This window comes from Toxorhynchites rutilus, chromosome 3 (assembly GCF_029784135.1).
Source record: "Toxorhynchites rutilus septentrionalis strain SRP chromosome 3, ASM2978413v1, whole genome shotgun sequence".
NCBI classification, from domain to species: Eukaryota; Metazoa; Arthropoda; class Insecta; order Diptera; family Culicidae; genus Toxorhynchites; species Toxorhynchites rutilus.
The window spans coordinates 76800319-76823339 of NC_073746.1; the positions used below are offsets into that span (position 1 = coordinate 76800319).

A 23021-nucleotide genomic window follows, 5' to 3' on the forward strand; every position below is an offset into this window, starting at 1 on the left:
TAAATATGATACACTTATTCGAGATATATATAACTTGAATAAATTCAGCATATGTAAACGCTTGTGAATTTCTCACTGGTGAGAAATCACTAAAGTTGGATGCAGTTCTACTTTAGGTGAATAAACTCACCGAAAATATGAATATATTCATTATAGAAGTTCACGCTAGTGTAAACGGTTGATGCGATTTCTATAAATCTCATCATATTTCTTCACATGAATATATCACTGGTCTAAACCACCCTTAGAGGCGAATGAACTGCAAAGTTTAAAGCCTCTTAAAAACAAAGAAAGAAAGAAGAAGATAAAATTTGGTCAACGTGTACGGATCAAATATATTCTACACAAAACACGACAAGCAAATATTCAATTATTGGATGTCTAAAATATTTTTTCAGTCTGTTCTTCGAACCTGTCGGTACATGGTTAGGTTACCTTGAATATTTCAGCGGATTTTTTCCATGTTCGGTGTTTGACATTGTTTACCACTTTTGAAAATTGAAGAGTGGCAAACAAAATAGTGTTTGTACAAATATCAAATCAAACCTTATCAGTCAAAAAATATCAAATATTTGACCTCCGGGCAAACAGTGTACGGCCTCCTTAACCAGTGTGATGATACTACTTTCACACGCAATTTCCTCGGCAGATATGGTTCAGCTAAGCAGCGTTTTAAACAAGCGTAGGAATAGAAAGATGATTGGTTTGTTCCTAAAAAATAACAGTTATTTTAGAACGACATCCACAAATTGAAAAAAAAGAAAAAATGTAGTGTTGCATATTCATACAATAACAGTTTTCTGCAGAAAAATTCCTGTTCCACATTTAAACGCATAGTAGAACATTTCGGGAAAATACGGTCTTCAAAAATTTTTATGTAAAATTGGTTGAATCTGAACGATTACTGCTGAATTTGATAACGCAACCACTGTCAAATATGAACTTGTTTTGAATTGAACGGATTGTGTGCATATGGAGTAAACTCTGAAAGTATACGCAAATGCAGTGAAATCTTCGTTTGGTACCTAGAACTTACCTGACAGGACAATCGAGAGCAATTGAATTTTAGGTAAGATGACCATATAAAGCTACATGTATCATTTGTGTGAATCCGAGAAACTGCACAGCGATCATTTCAAGCGGCAACATCATACCGTTCCCTGGCGCTGGTTTGTATATGACCAATGTTTATTTGTTCTTGGGATAAATATATGGTGATATGAACTTTTGGGAAAAACAAATTTTTAAAATGAAAATTTTGGAACAAAACTTACTTTTCTGTATCTGTTATTATTCCATGTAATAGACGTTTTCTTTAATTGATGGAACAATTTCAAAGAAGGATTTTTCGACAATGATTTTTGACGTAGAGCTACGTCTTCCAGTAAAGGTGGCCGTACACTGTTTGCCCGGAGGTCAAATATTTGATATTTTTTGACAGATAAGGTTTGATTTGATATTTGTACAAACACTATTTTGTTTGCCACTCTTCAATTTTCAACAGCTGTAAACAATATCAAACACCGAACATGGAAAAAATCGACTGAAATATTCAAGGTAACCTACCGACAGGTTCGAAGAACAGACTGAAAAAATATTCTAGGCATCCAATAATTGAATATTTGCTTGTCGTGTTTTGTGTAGAAAATATTTGATCCGTACACGTTGACCAAATTTTATCTGTCAAAAAGAGTCAAATATTTGGCTTCGGTCAAACAGTGTATGAGCACCCTAAGGGTGCCAATTCAGAATACCGGTCTTGTTTTTATGGAATAATGTCAACGTTAAAAAATATTTTTGCTGCGAACGGTTGTTAAAGATTTGCATACCAATCAAAACGGAGATTCTCTAAGATGATTCGTTTGATGTGCTATCTTTCTCTCTTTTTCTCAAAAAAACTTTTATTTGACAGACTGTTCAAGAGAGCTTCCAATGCTTCCAAAGATTAATACGTTGAGCTGGTTTGGTGGTCGACCGTCTCTATTTTGGCCATTCGCCCAAAAGGTTTCTATCGGTCGCAACTGGGGGATGTTGGGAAGGTTGGCGGTCTTCGCGACAATGTTTATCTCCAGCCGATGCATCCTCTATTGATTTTTTGGCATAATGGGCTGATCACAGGTTCAGCATAAATACCACATCACCTTCGCAACTTCCGGTAAGCACTTCGTACTATATATCTCTTATTTCACCATATGACTAGAAAGAAGAGCGGCTTGAACATTCCTTTTGAAACGTTAACTGTCCTGCAGATCGAGATCACGGCTTTGGAATTGTCAAAACCATCTCTCACATGTTTTCGGTACTGGAGCATGTTCACCGTTAGCATCCACAAGCAAACCGGTTTTTCCTTCAAATAAAAAAATCAAAAGTAGCGAATGTCGCTTATGCTCTTTATTTGGGACGTTTTTTACAATGGAAAATCGGAATTTTATTACAATGAAAAAAAGGATATTTGATTAAACTAACTGTCAACAAATTTAAAAATGTCAACCATTATCTTGATGAAAATCTCGCGTTCTGATTGGTGGATTGATACTAGCTGCGCTTTCCCATTAGCTCATGCAATACGAATACGGAACTGTGCAATGGAATATGCGTAGGTATATGCTTGATTTCCTGCTGAAGCGCGTCACACATATCACACATTTGCTTTTGACATTACAAAAGTGACGAATATCATCTTGTACGAAATCTATGTTTCGAAGATGGTATTTGCTCGGACAGGGTTTTGTTAAAAGTCCTGTAAATGTACTGAGGTATTTCTTATGATTGAGACTCAGCAATTCTAGAGTAATTTTAATACTCGAGGTGATGAATTTTTTTCACTGGTTAACTGCCACTGATATGCGCTCACATTAGATTATAGCAACTGTAACATGTTTACATTATCAATAATTTCTAATCCTCGACTAAAATGTTTTGTTCAAAAATTGGGAAAAATTGGGCCCAGGGATTTATTGTTAGGTGCTTTGAGATCGTAGTAGGCGTTTTTCATCTTTATTTTGGAAACTTCCAGCCTCCTGGGCTGGTTCGTCTTTGTGTTGTTAGCCCAATTGAAATTCGCAAAATGTTTAGTATAAGTGTAAATATAACACTATCTGGTAGCATTTTTGCTGCAAATTGTAGAAACCAGTAATGTTTTACATCCAGATATTCTAATCATCAACGGAGAACAACCGTTCTCCGTTAGAGTCCGATAAACAATACCTTTTTCGTTTATTTATCTGTTCCTAAAATATTGCATGGTCTGCTATTATATACATTTCTCTACACAAACTGACCCGGTGAACTACGTCTCACCCACGATTGATATTTTAATTTAAATAATTTCGGACCCTCAAGTTTCCACAGAAATTAATTTTCTGTATGTGATCTGTTCACGACCGAGAGCGCGAATGTTGATCAAGTACCCCTATTTCCAAATCCAAATTTCCATTCCTTCCCTTTTTCCCATCCAAACCTCTCTCCTTACCGAAATGCAGTGTGTGGTGCAACATATCCCGATGCCGAACAGCAGCTGAACGCATACAAACAATCTAAAAATACATACAGTTTTCCTACTAATGCCATACGACTTTTCCGATTCCAACCTTTACCCGAGCAAGAGTATTTAGATTGTTTCCACAAGTGTTTTTGATTCCGATTCCAACTTTCACCCGAGTATAATCCAGAAATAAATCCATTTGTTTTAAGAAGTTTGCCAAGTTGATTTCCAAAGTGTGTTTTTTTTCCTGTGCCATAAACGATGGTCTTCCTGAAGATCAAAGTGCCACATATCTGAGTTATCAACATCCAGGCCTTCTTCATCCGAAGGATTTCGCCTTTCCTTAACGCATCAAACCTGATACTGACTGTTCAAATCAGTTGCTTCCGATTTTTATTTTTAAATCAATCGCTACAAATGTTTGCTTGCTCATCGAGAGCGGTTCGTTTGATTTGGATTTTTTGCGTTCGTCTCCATCCAAAGAAGAGAGCGAGACAAAATGGAAATTGAAGGAAAATTCAGAAAAAAGGGTTTCCCATATATTCTGTCGTGAGATCGTAGTAGGCGTTGTCAGTACAATTTAAATTCGCGTTGGTGTATTCAGTTTCGTGATACGTTGGTTTGAAGCAAAATTGGGAGTGAAGAAGCTTTTCATTCACCCTCCGTATATACTTGTCATATTTTAATTCACACAGAACGTAGCAACCATCTCGCCTATAGCTACAAAATCATCTAGCTAGTTTTCAGTATATCTCTCCAACGACTAATCACCATTTTTCTATGATGGTAGTTCATTCGATAGTACAATTGTGAACAAACATCCTAACAATCAACATTTGCACAAACCATACCTAACAATCAAACTGAACGGCCCTTTCCAGGGACACACAATTATGATTGAGTTTAATATTCTTCTTCTTCTTATATGGCACTAACGTTCCTAGAGGAACTCCGCCGTCTCAACGTAGTATTACTTGCGTCATTTTCATACTTAGTTGAGATTTCTATGCCAAATAACACGCCTTGAATGCATTCTGAGTGGCAAGTTCTAGAATACGCGTGACCACAGTGCAAGTCAGAGGAAATTTCTTTGAAGAAAAATTTCCCCGACCAGAACGGGAATCGAACCCGAACCCCCGGCATGTTAGGTTTGACGCTAACCACTCGGCCACGGGAGCACTGAGTTTAATATTATAATTTTCAAATATATAAACATATCCAAAAAGGTTCTTTTTATGCGGGGGATGCGTACCTCATAAAAAACCGCGTAAAAAGACGCACGTTTACTCGAAAATCCGCGAAAAACTGCGTGAAAAACCTGTTTTTATGAAACATTCAGCCTAACGTAATCCTACGTCAACTTTACGGTCGTGTTTCGGACACAACCCTCCTGTAACTTTTATGTCAATAGTGGCTTTGGAAGTGATTTTTCTATTTGTTTAATAATTTTCAATCGACCTCCTAAGTTAAATCCATTACAAGATAATCATGTTCGAGAAATCGCCAGTGTCCGATGACCACGGCCTGGCACCAATATTACCAAAGTGGTTCCAGGCCGGGGAACTGAATTAAATTTTTAGTGGAATGCAGATAATCATTATTCAGATAATATTCGATGAGATTATAGCACTTTTTCCTTATTTTGAGTTCCCGCTGTATAGTCCCGTTAAATGGTTGTTTGTTTGCGTAAAGGTCACCACGCGCCTTGCACCGTTTGAAGGTATCAAGCACGATAGTCCACACCCAAATAAGGCATAGGGATATATGCAACAGTTCCTTCGTTTCGACGAAACGGATGCCGGATGAAGCAGTTTGCAATCATTTCTGATTGTATATGAAGGTACGAGCGAGTGATCCGTGATATTTAACTTATCACATTCACCGAGTTGATTGCAACGAAATAGAAATTCCGTATTTGCTGATTCATGGTAAAAGTTGCTCTGCGTCATAGGGTGTCTCGAATATACTTTTTAATGATACATGATAACTGCAATTCATACGGTGATTGAGAACCGCGTTTCGAATGTATTTCTGTATGACAATATTTTCGGATCTCTCCGATTTACAGACCAGATTCAAACAGATTTCACAGTACACCCTAGTGCACCGCGTTCCGTTCGGTATTCTCTGTCTCACACACCGGGGGTGCAAAGTCCATTCCACAAGATAACTACATTGTGTTCGCGTGTAATCGCGGGCAGCCAAAAAAAACGCACAAGCTGGTTTGCCGATATCGAAAATGGAAATTGGTGAATCAAAGTCGATCACTATCGACTTAGTGCTGGGGGCAGGGGGGCAAACCAGATATTACGGCACTTCGCGGGGGGCTCGTCTCTCAACCTAATCTGGGTGCAATCCCAGGTGAGCTATCCGTTTGCGTGCATGTTTGCGTTACCCCGATCGTGCATGTCACCGTTCGTGAACATTCACTCGATTGAGTCCTAAAAAGTGATCGAGTTTAGTGCAATCCAACGACAGGTTTCAATTGACATGAGGTTCGTGTAATGGCAGTCGAGTGTGAACGTTTGACCGGTACAGACTTGGATTTCGTTCGTTGCAATTCTTGCGTTTGGTTTCTTTGTTGAGGACAAAAGTATGTTTTTGTTTTTATTTTCATTCACAATGCTCTCGCACTTTGTGTTCCACATAGTTTGAGTTGCTCTTGTTATGTTTATAATTAGCGTACACTGGCAATTATGTAATTGAGGCAGTGGTTCCGTTTCGAAGTGTACTACTCACACGGTTTTCGTATGAGCAGTGCGGCGAGTCATATTTGAAGTACTACTGCGTTCTATTCACGTGTCGCACTTCGCTCGATATTATTGGACGGAGTGCATAATCAAACATCGAAAGCGGCACAACAACTTGCAGTCTTGAATGGGAGTGTAAAGTTCACGTTAGTAATTCGATTATATCGCGACACTCTGTGTGGACTGTGTTTACGACAAGTTATGATCTTGATAACGGCGTGACGCAAAATAATCACTTCTGGGTGATGGTAGCCTCTCAAGGTTTTCCAATTGTTCGCGCATTTGTTTACGCGTTTCGACTCGCTGCCGAAACCGGCTTAACTACTTCGGAAGAGGAAGAATACCAGTTTCACAGTAATCGTAGAAGTGAAGCTCAGTTGAACATTGACGTCGATATCACCTGAATAGATTGATTGAGATTGATAAAGTGCCCCTTCGTTCCGGCCTCGTTGGATTGTGGTTGAACTCGTGCGTAGGTTGAATGGCAGTGTAAATATTGCATTTTGAGAATTTCTCATTTCACTAAATGGTGGAACAGATTGAACAAATACTTTGTACTACAAAATATCATTGAGAAAGTCACCGATCGATTATGCAGAGAAATTGTCTTTCTATATTAAAATAGTATCAACATCCGAGTGAAAATAGAATGAGTGCCATTACGTTATCCACGTTGCACGCTTGCAAGAAGTTGTGTGCATCACTTCAACGCAGATTTGTTTCAACGAAAACAGAAAATACGGAATAGCCCTGTTGTTTATCACAACCAAAGATTGATTTATCGTGATTTTTATGTTTACATGTACAACACATGAAAAACATCTGTTTTTTTTATTGGTCTGCTTCATAAGATTGTTTTCCAATTGAACCATTTCCGAAGGCAAAATAATTGTTATCCATGTCGTCAATAGGAAATCAATTACTTGTTCACCTTTCAATATATTGGGGTAAATAAATTGCCTTCTCATTACGGTCGCGATTGTTGGTGGCTGCGAAGAATCACGATAATGTTTACGTCCAACGGTGGACGAAGTGATAAACGTAACTTTTCCGGACCATACTGGATTGAAAATAATTTTGGGTTCAGCGATAAGAAAACTCGATAACAAATTTCATGGTACGACGACATCGCATGTAGGTCATTTTCCTATTGTACAATTCGAGACAATTGTGTACAATCGTCTCAACTGAGGTAAAGTCTAGGTTTTTTCCCCATCCGCCTGGAGATAAGATTCAAGTGTTTGATCAAGGCTTCGTGGAAGATCTGATGGCTCATCATTACAAAAACGAATAATAATCAGAAACAAATAAATCATATGATGAACTGAGCGCTTCCGATGATCACAACAAAGCAACACATTTGGTGCACTCGATAACAACATTAATTTAATTCATCACAGATGTCAGTTGCGGACAGTTTAGAGGAGCTGTACAAATTCAGTGTAGTGGACTATGGTGTCTTCTCGTCGATGCTTATCCTGTCGACGGCTTGCGGAATATATTTTGGCTTCTTCAAACGCACCGTCGCCAGCACTCCGGAAAGCAGTGACGACGAGTGTGGCCCAAACCGGGTTAGCGATGGCAGCAGACGCAAGCGAATGTCAACGTTCGGTTCATCAACCATGGACGAATATTTGCTGGGATCACGAAAGCTGAAGGCGTTCCCCGTGGCGATGAGTCTGGTGGCGGGTTACATATCGGGGGTTACCATATTAGGGACGCCAGCGGAGATATACAATTTTGGCACCCAATATTGGCTGATTATTGTGCCAATAGCGTTGATGGGACTGGCAGTATGTACGATCTATTTACCGGTTTTTTGTTCTCTGAAGTTGAATTCGTCGTATGAGGTAATTCAAGGCACCGAGCTTAATGGTTTATTTATGTCTCATTGTTCTTATTTCCATAGTACCTTGAACTACGATTCAACTCATCTGTGAGGTCAATAGCTTCCGTGATGTTCGTATTTGACGAGGTGAGTGATTTACTTAGGTTCGTGCGCGTGCTACATTCTAATGAAGTATTTTTATCGCAGTTGTTTTTCATGCCGATGATAATATACGTCCCAGCTCTGGCGTTCAATCAAGGTATTATTTAGCATATCATAAACCCTTTCACTACGAGCGTCATCTATAGACGACATCAGGATGATACTGCACATCGATCACACTAGCGCGATATGTATACTGCTGCCATTCAGCGGTAGCACTCCGATGGAGCACACTGCCGTAGTGAAAGGGTTAAAGTGTTGAAACGTTTCGTCACAGTTCGAAGGAATTAAACTACGACGAAAGGTTTATCTATTACATTCAAGATATTCCAATGAACTTTTAGTCTAATTTTGAATCCTTCACTTGCAGTTACTGGCTTCGACCTTCACATAATAGGAGCAATTGTCTGTATTGTTTGCATATTCTATACACTTTTGGTAAGTACATTTGATCTCTATGTTATTGGTGTTCGGCTACGATATTCTAGAAATTTATTCACAAGTTCAGTTTTCTTTCAATTTCCTGCTTTCTTGGTTCCGTTAATCATTGATTGAGAACAGTTTCGCATGTTTAGTCGTATACTTTGGGTGAAAACTTGATTCTGTCATTCTGTCACATATTACACACCTTCGACTGGCAGAAGAAAATGGAGACATCGCTACGCTGATAGGTTAATAATAACCCGGCTGATAGGTCGAATAACCCGGTTGTTTTAGCCGAGATACTTGCAACAAACTCTATTGGCAATTCTCTAGCTCCAAAAATAATAACGTCGTCTCAGATAACAACAAGCCTCATGAAGCAAGATAGCAAGGGGGAAGGTCGACTACTTCCTGTGCAACGAATACAGACGAGGTAGTACAAATTCAATGTCTACAATGAGGGCTAGACGATAAGTGGAAAGGCTGTTCTGTTTTTGTTTGTCGGAAAACACAGATTTTTGTTCATTATGGGGTTGGGCGCTAGAGAGAAGTACCTTGCACTTCCTTCACTGAACTTCGATGGAGTCTTCAGATGCGCTCAATAATCTACCAGGTGTGTGCATATGAATCCGGATTTTTTCTATTAAAATAATTTAAGAATGCCTCGTCAACAATTCTTTGTTTTTTGAGTCAAAATAGATTTTGAGATTTTGGCATATTTTCGAAGTGCTGTTTCGCGAGTGCGTGTCTCATCGATGAAATGGTAATCGGAAGGAGTCAAGTATGGTGAATAAGCCGCAAGCAATTATGTATCCCAACTTTTTCACTGACCGGTCTTGCTCGGTTCGATGGGACATTGTCACCAAGAAAACACACTTTGCATTGACTTTTCTGACATTCCGATCGTTTTTGGAGCAGAGCACGACTCAATTCGGTTCATTTGTTCTCGATAACGTTGATTATTAATAGTTTCATCGGTTTTTTTATCCCATTCGCTGCCAAGGACGAGTATACTCGTCTTTTTCGTCTTTTTTGGATATGCTTCTATAGAGATCCGTCATTCGCAGACAGAGTTTTCTTATTCTGTCTGTTACACCGTTCGAAAAGAAGATGAAAGCCCTGGAAAAGGAACAACGGGCAAAGGAGAAGGAAATTGAAGAAGAGTGTCGACTTTGGGAGAAGCTTATGGAAATGGAAAGGATCCTGAGAGAGAAAAGGCTGCAAATGGAGACCGAAATGCGGAAGCAGGAAATGGAGCTAGAGAAATCACTCCGAAAAGAGCAGTAACATATGCAACAAATGGGGCAGATGCGGAATCGCTACCAGGAGATGATGGCGGAAATTAAGAAGAAAACTGCGAAGCCAGAGACAGCAGCTGAGGAGAAAAACAAAGAAGAGAAGCACGTAAAGGAGAATGAATCAAGCGGCTCCGAAGATGATGAATACGAGTCCGAGGAAGAATGTGACACAGAGTCCGAGGAAGAAGAACCCGAAGGGGAATTGGAAAAAAATGAGAAAAAGAAAGATAAGTAAGTCAGTAAGAAAGTAGAGTCACACGGGCTGGGGCGACAATCTGCAGGGCCTACAAAGGCACAGTTGGACGCGCGAAATGGTATTTCACGGAAGCTTCCGATATTTTCCGGAAAGCCTGAAGAGTGGCCACTCTTCATAGGAAGTTATGAAGCGTCGAATGAGGCCTGCGGTTACAATGATATTGAAAATCTTGTACTTAAGGGACCCGCATTGGAAAACGTTCGTGGACAGCTGCTGATGCCGAAGTCAGTTCCGAAGGTGATAGAGAAACTGCGACAACTCTACGGCCGGCCGGAACAGCTCCTACAATTCCACATAAGAAAGGTGAACCGCTTGGAGGCGCCGAAGTCTGATAAGTTGGAAATATTCATTCCATTTGGAAACGCCGTGGAGCAGATGTGTGACCACATTGAAGCGGCGAAGATGAAGGAACATCTGACAGTAGAGGCGAATGAACTGAAAAGTTTAAAGCCTCTTTAATTCAACATCATCATCATCATCTGACAAACCCATTGCTACTGCAAAGTCTGTTGGATAAATTACCGTCACCAGACAAAAGAGAGTGGGTGCGCTTCAAGAGCAGCAAGAAGAAGGTGAACCTGAGGACTTTTTCGGACTTCCTGGCGAGAATCGTCTCGGAGGCTTGCGAAGCCTCCATGTAACGCGACGCCAGTGAACGAGATGAGAAGCGGAAAAATAGGTAGAGCGGGAATGAAAGAGAAGGGAGCAGTCTACAGCCACAGTACTCTGATGAGTTCAGGAGATAGCACTCCACTGGAAAAATCGTCGAACGCAAGATTGAAACCTTGCAAAGCCTACAAACGTACGGATCATCGTCTACGCTTTTGCTAAGACTTTAGGGCTATGTCGTTCGCTGATCGTATGAAAATAGTTGAGCTGGGCAGGTTGTGTAAAGTCTGCCTGAACGATCATGGAGTCGCACCGTGCAAGTTTAAAATTCGATGCGACGTTGAAGAATGCCAAGAACGTCATCATCCACTATTACATCCGGTTCACTCAAGAGTTGTTATGAACAATCATCATCACGTGCAAAGCGAGATAATGTTCCAGATGATTCCCGTGACATTGCATCATGGTAGCAGGGTGGTGAAAACGCTAGCGTTCTTGGATGAAGGAGCATCGATAACATTGGTGGAACGGACGTTGACTGACATGCTTGGGGTAGAAGGTGTTCATGAGCCACTGACGATTACCTGGACAGCTGACGTTACTCGGAATGAAAGAAATTCGACGAAGCTAAACCTGTGGGTATCCTCAACCGGAAGCGAAGGGAAGCTACTCCTGAAGGCAGTGCAGACGGTGAAGCAGCTTCTTCCCAAACAGGCAGTAGACGTGGACGAAATGAGTGCAGCATACCGGTACCTTCGTGATGTCCCATTATGTCACATCAGCGACCGGGCATGCTTATTGGGCTGAACAACCTGCACGCCATCGCACCGGTTGAAGTTAAAATGGGCCAGCAAGGAGAACCGATAGCCGTTCGCTCTCCACTCGGTTGGGCAGTGTACGGACCAACTAAAAAGTCGAAACAAGCGCGGAATTTCGTCGGGTATCACCAAGCAGTTTCCAACGAAGACCTGCATACCTTGCTGAGGCAACAGTACGCACTGGAGGAATCGGTAGTGGCGGTGTCGCAAGAGTCGAAAGAAGAAAAAAGGGCTTTGGTTCTAGAGCGTGGTTCTAGAGCGAACCACGGTCCGCATTGGTGACCGTTTCGAAACCGGGATGCTGTTGAAAACTGATGAGTTGCAGTTGCCGAACAGCTACCCGACGGCGGTGCGCCGAATGAAGCAGCTGGAGAAAAGATTGAAACAGACACCAGAGTTGTTTGACAATGTACGAAGACAGATTGTAGAGTATCTGCAGAAGGGATATGTGCATCTAGCGACGCCGGATGAACTGGCGAAATTTGCTTCGGGGTCATCATGGTTCCTACCAATCAATATTGTGCGGAATCCGAAAAAGCCTGAGAAAGTGCGACTGGTCTGGGATGCAGCAGCGACAGTCGATGGTGTCTCTTTAAATTCGCAGCTACTCACGGGACCGGATTTACTCACTCCATTACCGAAAGTCATCTGCCGTTTTCGTGAACGGCCTATCGGATTTGGAGGAGATTTAAGAGAAATGTTCCACCAAATAAGGATACGAGAAAGCGATAAAAAGTTGCAGCGGTTTGTGTTCCGTAATTCTCCCAATGATGCCCCCACGTGTACGTGATGGATGTTGCCACGTTTGGATCGAAGTGCTCTCCGAGTCAAGCCCAATTCGTGAAGAACCTGAATGCAATGGAGTTCGTCGAGCAGTTACCGGAAGCAGCGGCAGCCATAGTGGAGAGTCATTATGTCGACGATTACTTCGACAGCGTTGATAAAATCGACGAAGCTGCTCGGAGAGCAAAAGAGGTAAAGTTCATCCATTCAAAAGGGTTCGAGATAAGGAACTGGGTTTCAAATTCTGGGATCTTTCTCGATGAACTAGGCGAAATTAAAGCGTTGCAAGCAGTGCATTTTAACCGGGACAAGGAAAATGGAACAGAAAGGGTACTGGGAATAGTATGGAATCCGAACCAAGATGAATTCTCGTTTTCGATGGAACACCGGCAGGATGTAAAGCCATATCTTTTAGATGGTGTACGCCCAACGAAACGAATCGTCCTAAGTTGCGTGATGGGGTTTTTCGATCCACTGGGACTGCTCACTCCGTTCACGATCCATGGAAAGTTGGTGATTCAGGACTTGTGGCGAACAGGATGTGACTGGGACGAAGTGATAGATGATACCACCTTTGCAAAGTGGGATCGGTGGACTAAACTGTTGCCGATGGTCACTGATATTCGCATACCTAGGTGTTACTTTCCAGAAATCCGTTCGTCTTCTATCGAGTCTTTGGAGTTGCATATTTTTACCGACGCAAGCATGCACGCATACGGCTGCGCAGCATACTTCCGGGCTGTGATCAAGGGAAATGTTCGGTGCTCGTTGATAATGTCTCGGTCGAAAGTGTCTCCACTTAAGCTCCAATCGATTCCGAGGCTGGAATTGATGGCTGCAGTCCTCGGTGCTAGAATGTTACACACGGTCAAGTCCAATCACACGCTGCATATCTCGAGACAGGTTTTGTGGAGCGACTCTCAAACAGTGCTGAGCTGGATCCGCTCCGATCAGCATAAATACAAACAGTTCGTCGCCTTCAGGATCGGTGAGATTTTGAAACTAACGTCTGCAAGCGATTGGAGACATGTTCCGTCAGATAAGAATATTGGAGATGTCGTGACGAAATGGAGCATAGGACCACCATTGGATTCAAACGGACCGTGGTTCAGGGGACCACAGTTCCTGCATGAGCCGGAAAGTATGTGGCCGAGTCAAGAAAAGGTGGAACTCGATGTTCCTGATGAACATCGACTCCATCGATCGATATCCAAGTAACGGCACGATGGAGAAGGCTGATTCGAATAGCTGCTAGTGTTATAAGATTCATCAACAACTGTCGGAGAAAAGCAAAGGGTCATCCTATTTTTGTGTCGAAACCTAGTAGTATTCGTGAAGAAAACTCCTAAATGTATTTTGAAGCCGCTGTATCAAGAAGAACTTCGCGCGGGAGAAAAAATTTTGTTGAAACAGGCACAACGCGATGGTTTTCCTGAGGAGGTACGCACGTTGGAAGAGCGGAGAGATTCCAACTCGTGGGTGCTTGTTGAAAAATCCGGCTGATTTGTATCAGTTGCGTCCAATCATCGATACTGATGGGATAGTTAGGATGAGCGGCAGATTGGCGTTGGCTGAAGAAATTTCCTTGGACCAGAAGTTTCCGATTATTCTACCTAGACGGCACGGTATCACAGAGATGATCATTCAGAGCTATCACGAAAGGTTTGGTCATGCAAATCGGGAAACAGTTTTCAATGAACTCTGTCAACGTTTCTACATTCCAAAACTCCGATCGGTAATAACAACAGTCGTGAAAAACTGCACCTGGTGCCGTGTCAAGCGGAGTCAACCAAAGAACCCGTTGATGGCACCACTCCCATTCCAACGAGTGACTCGACCATTGCGGCCCTTTTGCTCGGTAGGCGTCGACTATCTTGGTCCTATAGAAGTCTCGGTCGGTCGAAGAAAGGAAAAGAGATGGGTTGCGTTGTTTACGTGCCTCGCAGTGAGAGCAGTGCATCTCGCGGTGGTGCATACCCTAAGCACACAGGCGTGTCTGATGGCGATCAGGCGATTTATTTGCAAAAGAGGTTCACCCGACGAGTTCTTCTCAGACAACGGGACGAATTTCAGGGGTGCTAGCAAGGAGATGTCCAACACGGTGAAGAAAATCAACGTGGAATGTACGGAGAGCGTTACTAGTCCGACAATCAAGTGGCACTTCATTCCCCCTGGAACTCCACACATGGGTGGAGCTTGGGAGAGAATGGTACGATCGGTGAAGGAAGCTATGGAGGCGTTCAACGACGGCAGGAAATTGACGGATGAGATTCTTCTGACCACGTTGAGCGAAGCGGAAGATATGATTAATACTCGTCCCTTGACATATTCTTCACAAGAGTCGGAGCTCGAGGCAATCACGCCTAATCACTTATTACGATGCGTAGTCAAGGAGGCAGATAGCACAGTCGAACACGTTGATCTGGCGGAATCGTTGCGAAACTTGCACAAACGGTCAAAATACTTGGCAGACAGGATGGGCAGAGGTGGTGCAAGGAGTACCTACCAGGAATCAATCGGCGGACAAAGTGGTACGAGGATCAAAAGGCTTTGAAAGTTGGTGATATGGTATTCGCAGTAGACGGAGAGCACCGAAAGAACTGGGTCCGTGGAGTTGTCGAGGAGGTTATCGAAGGAGCAGATGGTAACGTCCGCCAAGCGATGGTTCGGACGACGAAAGGAGTGTTCAGAAGAGCGGTGGCCAATCTGGCAGTGGTCGAGATTGCTGTTAAACCGGAACTGGCTAAGCAGTACCGGAGTTACGGGCTGGGGTGTAAAGAAACCCACTGATCTGGCCACATTATTTGGGGCAAAAGCCGGTCTAGTGGGAATTGACACCGTTGATAGGTAGGAAGAATAGAGTAGAAGGGAGTTAAACAGAATCAAATCAAAAACAAATCGAATAGAATTGGAAGTGAAAATAAAATTATTGGTGTATTTTTCTGGAAATTATTAGTAGTGAGGGCGGCAGTAGTAGAAATATTGTCAATAAATTCAGGAATAATAGCACGGTAACAAAATACAGTGATAATTATATCAGTAACCTGATCGAACGCAATCTTTCCGAATTTAGGTTACACCGAGCCGAATAAAAAGTGGAAATCAATTCACTAGTAACATTAAACTAGAGAAATAGTAAACTACTAAAAGTTTACTGGCTAGTGTTTGAGTACGAATTGATCGAATCGTTGTAGGAGGAAAAAAGGAGAAACTATCTTTGTAAGTAGGAAACTAGAACGATATTGTTATTAAGTTATATTATATTGAAACTTAATTACATTTGCAGTTTGAGCTGCTGAAATTTGCTGCTAGAAAACGGTAGCGTATTCCCTACAATCCGAACACAGAGGATTTAGGTTATGTTTGATGCAGTAATTTATAACCATAAGCCGTGTCACCAAGCATCTCAATTTATCACACTGTCGAGCAATAAGTACGAGATTTTCCAAGTTTTATCCAAATCCAATCCTCAAATATTGTTTCACGGTAATGTGGTGGGAAATGTTATTTTGATCTGCTCGAATGGTTAATTAATGGTTTATTTCGCTATCTTATGAACTACATGTAAATATTACACGAAGCTTCGAAGTAAATTCTATTTCCCAAGCACTGGAATAGTAGGTAAGAAAATGATTTTAAATAAATCGAAGCCGAACTTCTCAAAATAAATCGTTTTTTCAGGATCCAGATTTCTTCCAGTTTTTTTAAGAGAAATTTTCCAGTTTTTTTTTAAATATTGTTGGCAACTCTGGGCAGGGGTTGACACATGGTATTCTACACTTGAGATTTTAGAAATATATTCACCTTTTATCCCATCCGATCAAAATTATGCGTGCGGTCCAGCTGGTCATTCGGAAGCATCAGATGGTCGAAAGCGTGGCCAATCGACCGGGAAGAGAACCGAAACGTAAGACTGATGCAATAAAGAAAACCCCTCCAACGATCATTTGGGCGATTAAAGGTGGTAATTGGACCATGGTGTGGGGCTGTTTCCCGTGGGCTGAGGTGGGAAACTTAACGCAGATCAACGGTATCATGACTGCCGATGGTTACATCGATTTTTTTTCGATAACCTGGAAGAATGCTGAATATGGGACTAGAGGATAACTACACCTTCCAGCAAGATATTGGCCCGAAGCATACTGCGAAGAAAACAGCAGCATTCCTCCGATCGGCCCGGATAAAACTAACGGTGTGGGCACACCAAAGCCCTGACTTGAATCCTATTGAGAATTTATGGTCGTTTTTGGACAATAAGGTGGACAAAACTGACGTTTCGAACAAATAAAACTATTTTGCTGCGTTGAAGAAGGCTTGGGATTAGCTGGATCCCCAACACCTCCGGATTCTCGTGGAGAATGCCAAAGCATTGTCAGTTGGTTATAGGGGCAAAAGGGGTCATATTGATTATTGATTATTTGTTTTTTATTGTGTTAAATAAACCATGAAGTGGTTTTTTCATGTCATACCCTGAAAGTACTAATTTAGTAACAAAACTAATTTTTTATTTGTCTCAAAAACTAAGCAGGGTTGTATGCATTCTATCGAAAAAAAAAACCAAGTAACTTGGTTGTTCGACGGACAATTTCAACTCGCCCACTTGGTAAATATTGAGTTCTCTCTAGACAATCTTGGTCTCGTACCAGCTAGCTAGTAAACCACAGTCTACTTGATATAACATGCAATCAGAGTTGCCAACTAAAATTTTGAAAAATCAGGAAGAATAAAAATCAAGAGGAAATCAGGATGGTCCATAATGGGTTGTTCCGATTTTTTTTTGGAAAAACAAACACGCAGCTTAGAAATTTCTATCCTCCCAGAACATGTTTGCTTTCTCGACTGTTCAATGTATTTGTATACGTAGTTCATCGCCGGTCGCTACTTCGGTTGGGGCTCAACGTGTCAATATCAACACTATACATTCGAGAACGCGAATCATAAACTAAGGCAAGAGAAAGCATTATACAAGTGCAAATCGGATAGCTATGTAGGATATTATGATAGTTCTGACTTACAACTTACAACTTTAAGTTTTTTTTTAATCGCTCTATGCGATTGGTAATCATGTGAGTTTTTTTCATGTCCTTGACTTCGCCCCGCAATCTTCCTTTACGATCTTACGTACCGTAAAGACGCTGATCCCTTGCCTCTTCGTCATTTTCTCAATGAATGCACTGAATTCGCCCGAACTTCCTTTTGATGGCAGCAAAACTTTCGGAATCCGAGCTGATCTCGGACGACCTGTGACCACCTTCACGGATAGTTGTTCTTTTTTCTCGGTCTACGATCATTTTCACGGTCCAACGGGACATTCTCGCGGCGATTGAAAAGTCTTTTTGCGACATTTTGCGCGTGGGACAAACCACGAATACGCTGCCACTTCGTCATGGTGCAACTGTCAAACTAAGGAAACCGGCTTCTTTTACTCGCAGTCTATTATGATATGAATTATTGCTCACGTGCATGGAAAGAAAACCAAAGCATTGTATGCATAGGTGAAACGGGAACCTGATTTGTACGATGGCGCAAACACTGTTACGCATTCGGTACAGATAGCAAGAAAGACTAAGCATACTCTTGCGAAATGTTCACTTATTTACTATTATGCTTAATCCTCTTAATTTTTTTTCCAGGCTACATTTACTTTAATATATTCAAGCTAAAGCTACATAATCTAATTTTGGTCACTTTTCCGTTACAGGGCGGAATAAAAGCGGTCGTATTCACGGATGCCTGGCAGGTGGTAGTAATGTTCATTTCCGTTGTTATTGTGGTTATTCTGGGTACGATCGCAATAACTGGTCCGGAAACTATTTGGGAGCGATCAAAGCAAGGAGGACGAATCGAGTTCTTCGAGTAAGTATTGGCTTGGTAGCTTTCTATTGCATAAACGCGCCACATTAACAGGATTTTGTTTTCAGCATGAACCCATCGATGTTCGAACGTCAAACGTTCTGGAGTGTTTTGATCGGGGGCTTCTTCTATTGGACCTCGTTCAATTCCGTGAACCAGACAATGGTTCAACGTTACATGTCGCTTCCAAACTTGAAGAAGGCAAAATTGTAGGTTTATTCTTTTTTCCGTGCTTGATAAGACAACATTCATATATGTTTTTCGTTACAGATCCATCGGAATGTTTACCATCGGTATGGGGGTGTTTGTATCGATGTGCTGCTACGCTGGACTTTTGATCTACGCTCAGTATTATCAGTGTGATCCAATGGCGGTGGGGTTGGTGCGTACCGACGACCAGCTGTTTCCCCATTATGTGATTGAAGTCGCTGGTCATCTGCAGGGAATTCCCGGGTTGTTCATTGCCGGTATATTCGGTGCCGCTCTCAGTTCCTTATCCGTGGTGCTAAATTCCACATCAGCAGTATTATTTGAAGATATTCTCAAGGGTCTCTTCCGGGTGAATCCGAGTCCTTTTATGGCGAACGTGTTCGTGCGAAGTAGCGTGATTGTTCTTGGATTGGCTGCTATGGGATGTTTGTTTATTATCGAAAAACTGGGTGGAATTTTAAGTGTTGCCACTTCACTATCAGCTATCGCTGCTGGAACAACATGTGGTATCTTCACGCTTGGAATGCTAGTCCCATGGAGCAATTCGGCAGGGGCACTTGTAGGTGGGGTCGCCGGTGCGCTGCTCTCCGGTTGGGTTTCGCTAGGTGCACAGTTGGTCAGCGCAAAAGGTGACATTGTACCTCATCGACTTCCGGTATCGGTTGACGGTTGTCCGGATAATTTCTTTGTGAATAGCTCAATCGTTAACCCGAGCTATCCTGATGAGTCAGACGTGTTCCCGTTGTATCGTCTATCATACCACTGGATCACACCGATTGGGGTGTTGACCGTGATGGTAGTGGGCACAATTGTCTCGTTTTTGACTGAGCCAAGAAATCTAAAGGATATTGATCCTGAACTGATTTCTCCTGTGATACATCGGTTTCTACCGCAAGAATCTTTTGGAAACTATGGATCAGCTAGTAAGGATGCACCTTTCCATACTTCGGAGGAAATGCGGTCGAGACACGGAACGGACTTAACGGTAAGAAAAACAATCAATATCTAGCGAAACTTGTCGGACAGCCAAATTATACATGTTTATAATTTTCAGAGTGGTAAACAAAAACGATCTCATTGATAACTCGTCCTAGTACTTAACGACAAACCCAGAGTTATGAATGAACCTTTACTTAACTTGAAATTAATGGAACTGGAACATAGATGTAATACATGCAATCTCTGCGAGTAGCTGCTTACCTAGAAATAGTTTAAATTATACGTATAGAACCAACGTAAAACACTGTGCTGTACAAATAGATACTATTATTTTAAATACAAAAAAATGGGTTATACCGATAAGTGTTTGAGGTTTGCACTTATTACAAAGATAGGTACAACGTGCTAACATTTGTGTAACTGCCTGTGATACAATCAAAGAATTGTTTAGGATGTATGTGGTTAAATGATATTTTTATATCGTCACTTTCTGAAGTGAAGTATGAAATTTTGAATAAAATTTGTACGGAATGGAAATTTGTAAATGACAGAGCAATTATCCGAAACTATCCTCGGTAATATCCCCCACGTACGCTCAGCTGGGCATTTAATGAACAACAGGAAAGTAGTTTGCTTCTGAGTAAACTTAGATATTTTGGCTTTCAGCAGTGGAGCAAAAGCTTTTTCGAATCGCACGAAAGTTTGTGTACAAGCAGTGGAGACACTGACAACTTTAGGGAGGTAGGGTTACGAAAACGCCACGTTTGTCCACGGTGAGGGGGGAGGAGATTTAGATAAGGTTCACGTGAATGAAATAGGATTGGGCAATCTTTCGAAAAAGATCGATCTTGTCGATTTTCGTGGGGATCGATTCACTGATTAAATCGGTACTTTGGTGAATCGATCTTTGAAAATAGAATTATTTTATTAAATCCAAGAACTTTTTCATATAATGTATGACATTTTTTCTGTAGGGTCTTTTCGTCAGTGGTTCTCTTCGAATCGCTTATTAACATGCACAAAAAAATGTTTCTCTGAACAGCGTCTGCGTCTCCATTTTTAAGCATGACAAAGAAACATATTTTCAACACATCAAAACGATATCGATAGACGCTAAACGTATCAACTCACACAGCTGATTCTTTCCAAGATAAAACAGTAATGAAATTGTTACAACTACTACTAAAACAAGTGAGAAAAAACAATTTTACAAAAAGCATCATGAAATACAACATTTTTTCTTAACCATGAAACCAATGTTGCGGCTCAGTTCTCTCGGAAACGCTTAAAACTGAATTGGACGCAACAAGTTTCATTTGAAAAAAACTTTAAAGTTTTATCGGAATTGGTCCACTGGTTACGGATATATGGCCGGAACAAGTTCAGGTACGCGGACCTAAAACAACTCAAAACCCACCAAGTAACAAGCTTCAAGATTTTTCAAAACTGTTTTTTCGTGATAAATTCAAGCCGATATGACCTTATTTACATAACCCTGATATTTTTCAGATCAGGTTCCCAAGGCAGTTACCACTTTATAACCAGAACTTCATGGTTCTTCAAAATTAGCTCATTGGCGACCATTTCCGTGATTTCAAGGGTTTTTGATCACATCAAGATAACCCGAATGGTCTCCAATGACCTGCGAATCAAACTTAAGATCGAAACATGAGAGAGACACGACTATACCTTTAGGTGGATTAAATCAGATTCTGTATCCTCAAACCCTTGCATTTTTATGAGTCATGTAACTGACCGTAGGTTAAGGAATCAGTACATTTTCATACATATTACCCCAACGTTTGCATTAAAAAATGGACTTTTTTCGGATGATGAATAAAAAAACTAAAACAGATAATTGAGTTTGATAAATTTCCCATGGAAGGTAATTGTATTAGCCTACTTGCAAAAAAAAAAAACTACGCCGTTGCGAGTGGCCTTCCGGCAGTTAACCGGAACATTCGTCATGGTTTTATTTAGTAATTCCTTCTCAGATTTCGCGACAAAATTGTTGGAGTGGATCTTACGCTTCAGGTTTGCCCAGAAATTCTCGATGGGACGCAGCTGGGGGATGTGGACTCGCTGACTTGGGTACCACTTCGATATTCAGCCGATCCATCTCTAACGATTGCTTCGAGTAGTGGGTCGACGCCAGATCCACCCAGAACACCGCGTCTTTTTTTTTATTAATCCGATTATTTTTACAAGCTCAGTTACATAAGTTTAATGGAGCCAAACTCTTAACTATATTTCAACTAGCATATATCAACATGTTGTTTCCTTAATTCTATGGTTAATGAAATAGGAAACCGATTACTCGCGGTCGACTCGAGTTTAGAAGGGTGACACATTTTCATTAGGGAAAGGATGGGATGTAAGGAGATGTGTGTTTACACTCGCACTCACATTCACATTCTCATTCACACTGACACTTCACACTCAATTCTTAAAACTATCCTTACATTTAATATGTGTTTACAATTTAACTTATTCTAATGTTAGTAGGAAGGGAACCGATAGCTCGCGAAGGACGAAAAGGAGGGGAAAAGGATGTATGAACAATCACACTCGAAGATCGATAGCTTTAAGGAAAACATATTTGGGACATGTAATCAAGGTCTAACCGAGCCAACACATCTCTCACCGGCACATTGGACTGCTTTCCTCCAGCCCGAAGGGAGTTTTCTAAATTCGATCTGGCGACAAGATACAACTCGCACGACCAAACAACGTGTTCGATGTCGTGGTAACCATGGCCACAACCGTACACCGCGTCTTCGCCCTTATGGTATTTCTTGATAAACGATGAAACTTCCGGCAGGCACTTCGTACTATAAATTTCTCCGTTCACGGCCAGTCCGGAGCTGAAGAAGAGCGGCTTTGACATCCCTACAGCAGTCACAGCAGCACCTTCTTGGGGAACTTGGTGTGTGAAAAAAACTTTACTTCGGTGCTCACTTCCTTCGTGGGGAAGTCAAATACGAAGTGCCCTGCCAGTCGTTGCCATCCAGGGTGAGATAGTTCTCGTCGTCCATCACCACCGCCACGTCGCGATACGCCAGGAAGATCGACTTGACCATCTTATTCAGTCGCTGCCGTTGCGTCATTGGCTGCAGCTCCGAGACGCAGCGATGTAGTCACTTTTTCCTCGATCTTCCTCTCCAGCATCCTTCGGAGCTTCTTCTTGCTCAGGGTCGTCGGCCGTCCGGAACCGGGCTTTCTTTTGATGCCCTGATTGTTGTCCAATTCGTGACGACTGTGGAACGGTGTCGACATCTGGGTACGACATTAGATTGTATGAGGCAAACTGTTCCCTATCAAATTAGTCGGCCCGAAGGCAGTTTTAATTTGCTGAAATTTGCATGAAAAATCTCTCTTGGCGTTATTTAAATACTGGATGTACGTTATCGTGACCCTAATTTAAAGTATTTTCTATAAATTTTTAGATATTCTAATATGGAATTATCTTTAGACACAATTTTTGTATGACATTTTTCATCACTTGCAGGCAAAAGTGATTTTCATTTACATGAAGTACCAATTAGATTTGAGAAAAATAATTTTCATTTTGAAAGTGTGTTCATTCCTCCCGCAAACCCAAATTGCCA

General features: G+C 41.6%; 1 protein-coding gene across 7 annotated transcripts; it reads left to right on the forward strand.

Moving 5' to 3' along the window:
- The first annotated feature begins 935 nt into the window (after positions 1 to 935).
- LOC129776889 (sodium-coupled monocarboxylate transporter 1) lies at positions 936 to 19950 on the forward strand. Of its 7 annotated transcripts, none has more exons than XM_055782811.1 (9): positions 936 to 1069; positions 7635 to 8084; positions 8144 to 8209; positions 8270 to 8321; positions 8595 to 8662; positions 18113 to 18267; positions 18333 to 18473; positions 18535 to 19459; positions 19529 to 19950. In XM_055782811.1, exons 2-9 carry the CDS (start codon positions 7635 to 7637, stop codon positions 19553 to 19555), a joined length of 1884 nt encoding a protein of 627 aa, XP_055638786.1. In that variant the 5' UTR covers positions 936 to 1069; the 3' UTR covers positions 19556 to 19950. The 7 variants fall into 7 exon arrangements, with proteins under 7 accessions (XP_055638786.1, XP_055638783.1, XP_055638784.1 ...); XM_055782808.1 differs by lacking the exon at positions 936 to 1069 and adding an exon at positions 5302 to 5324; XM_055782809.1 differs by lacking the exon at positions 936 to 1069 and adding an exon at positions 5934 to 6077.
- The last annotated feature ends 3071 nt before the right edge of the window (positions 19951 to 23021 follow it).

Bases quoted from the DNA above. Each gene is read 5' to 3' on its own strand.
- LOC129776889 (XM_055782808.1), top strand. The intron at 8,085-8,143 runs GTAATTCAAGGC...TTATTTCCATAG, and splicing joins AGTTGAATTCGTCGTATGAG to TACCTTGAACTACGATTCAA. The intron at 8,663-18,112 runs GTAAGTACATTT...TTTCCGTTACAG, and splicing joins GCATATTCTATACACTTTTG to GGCGGAATAAAAGCGGTCGT.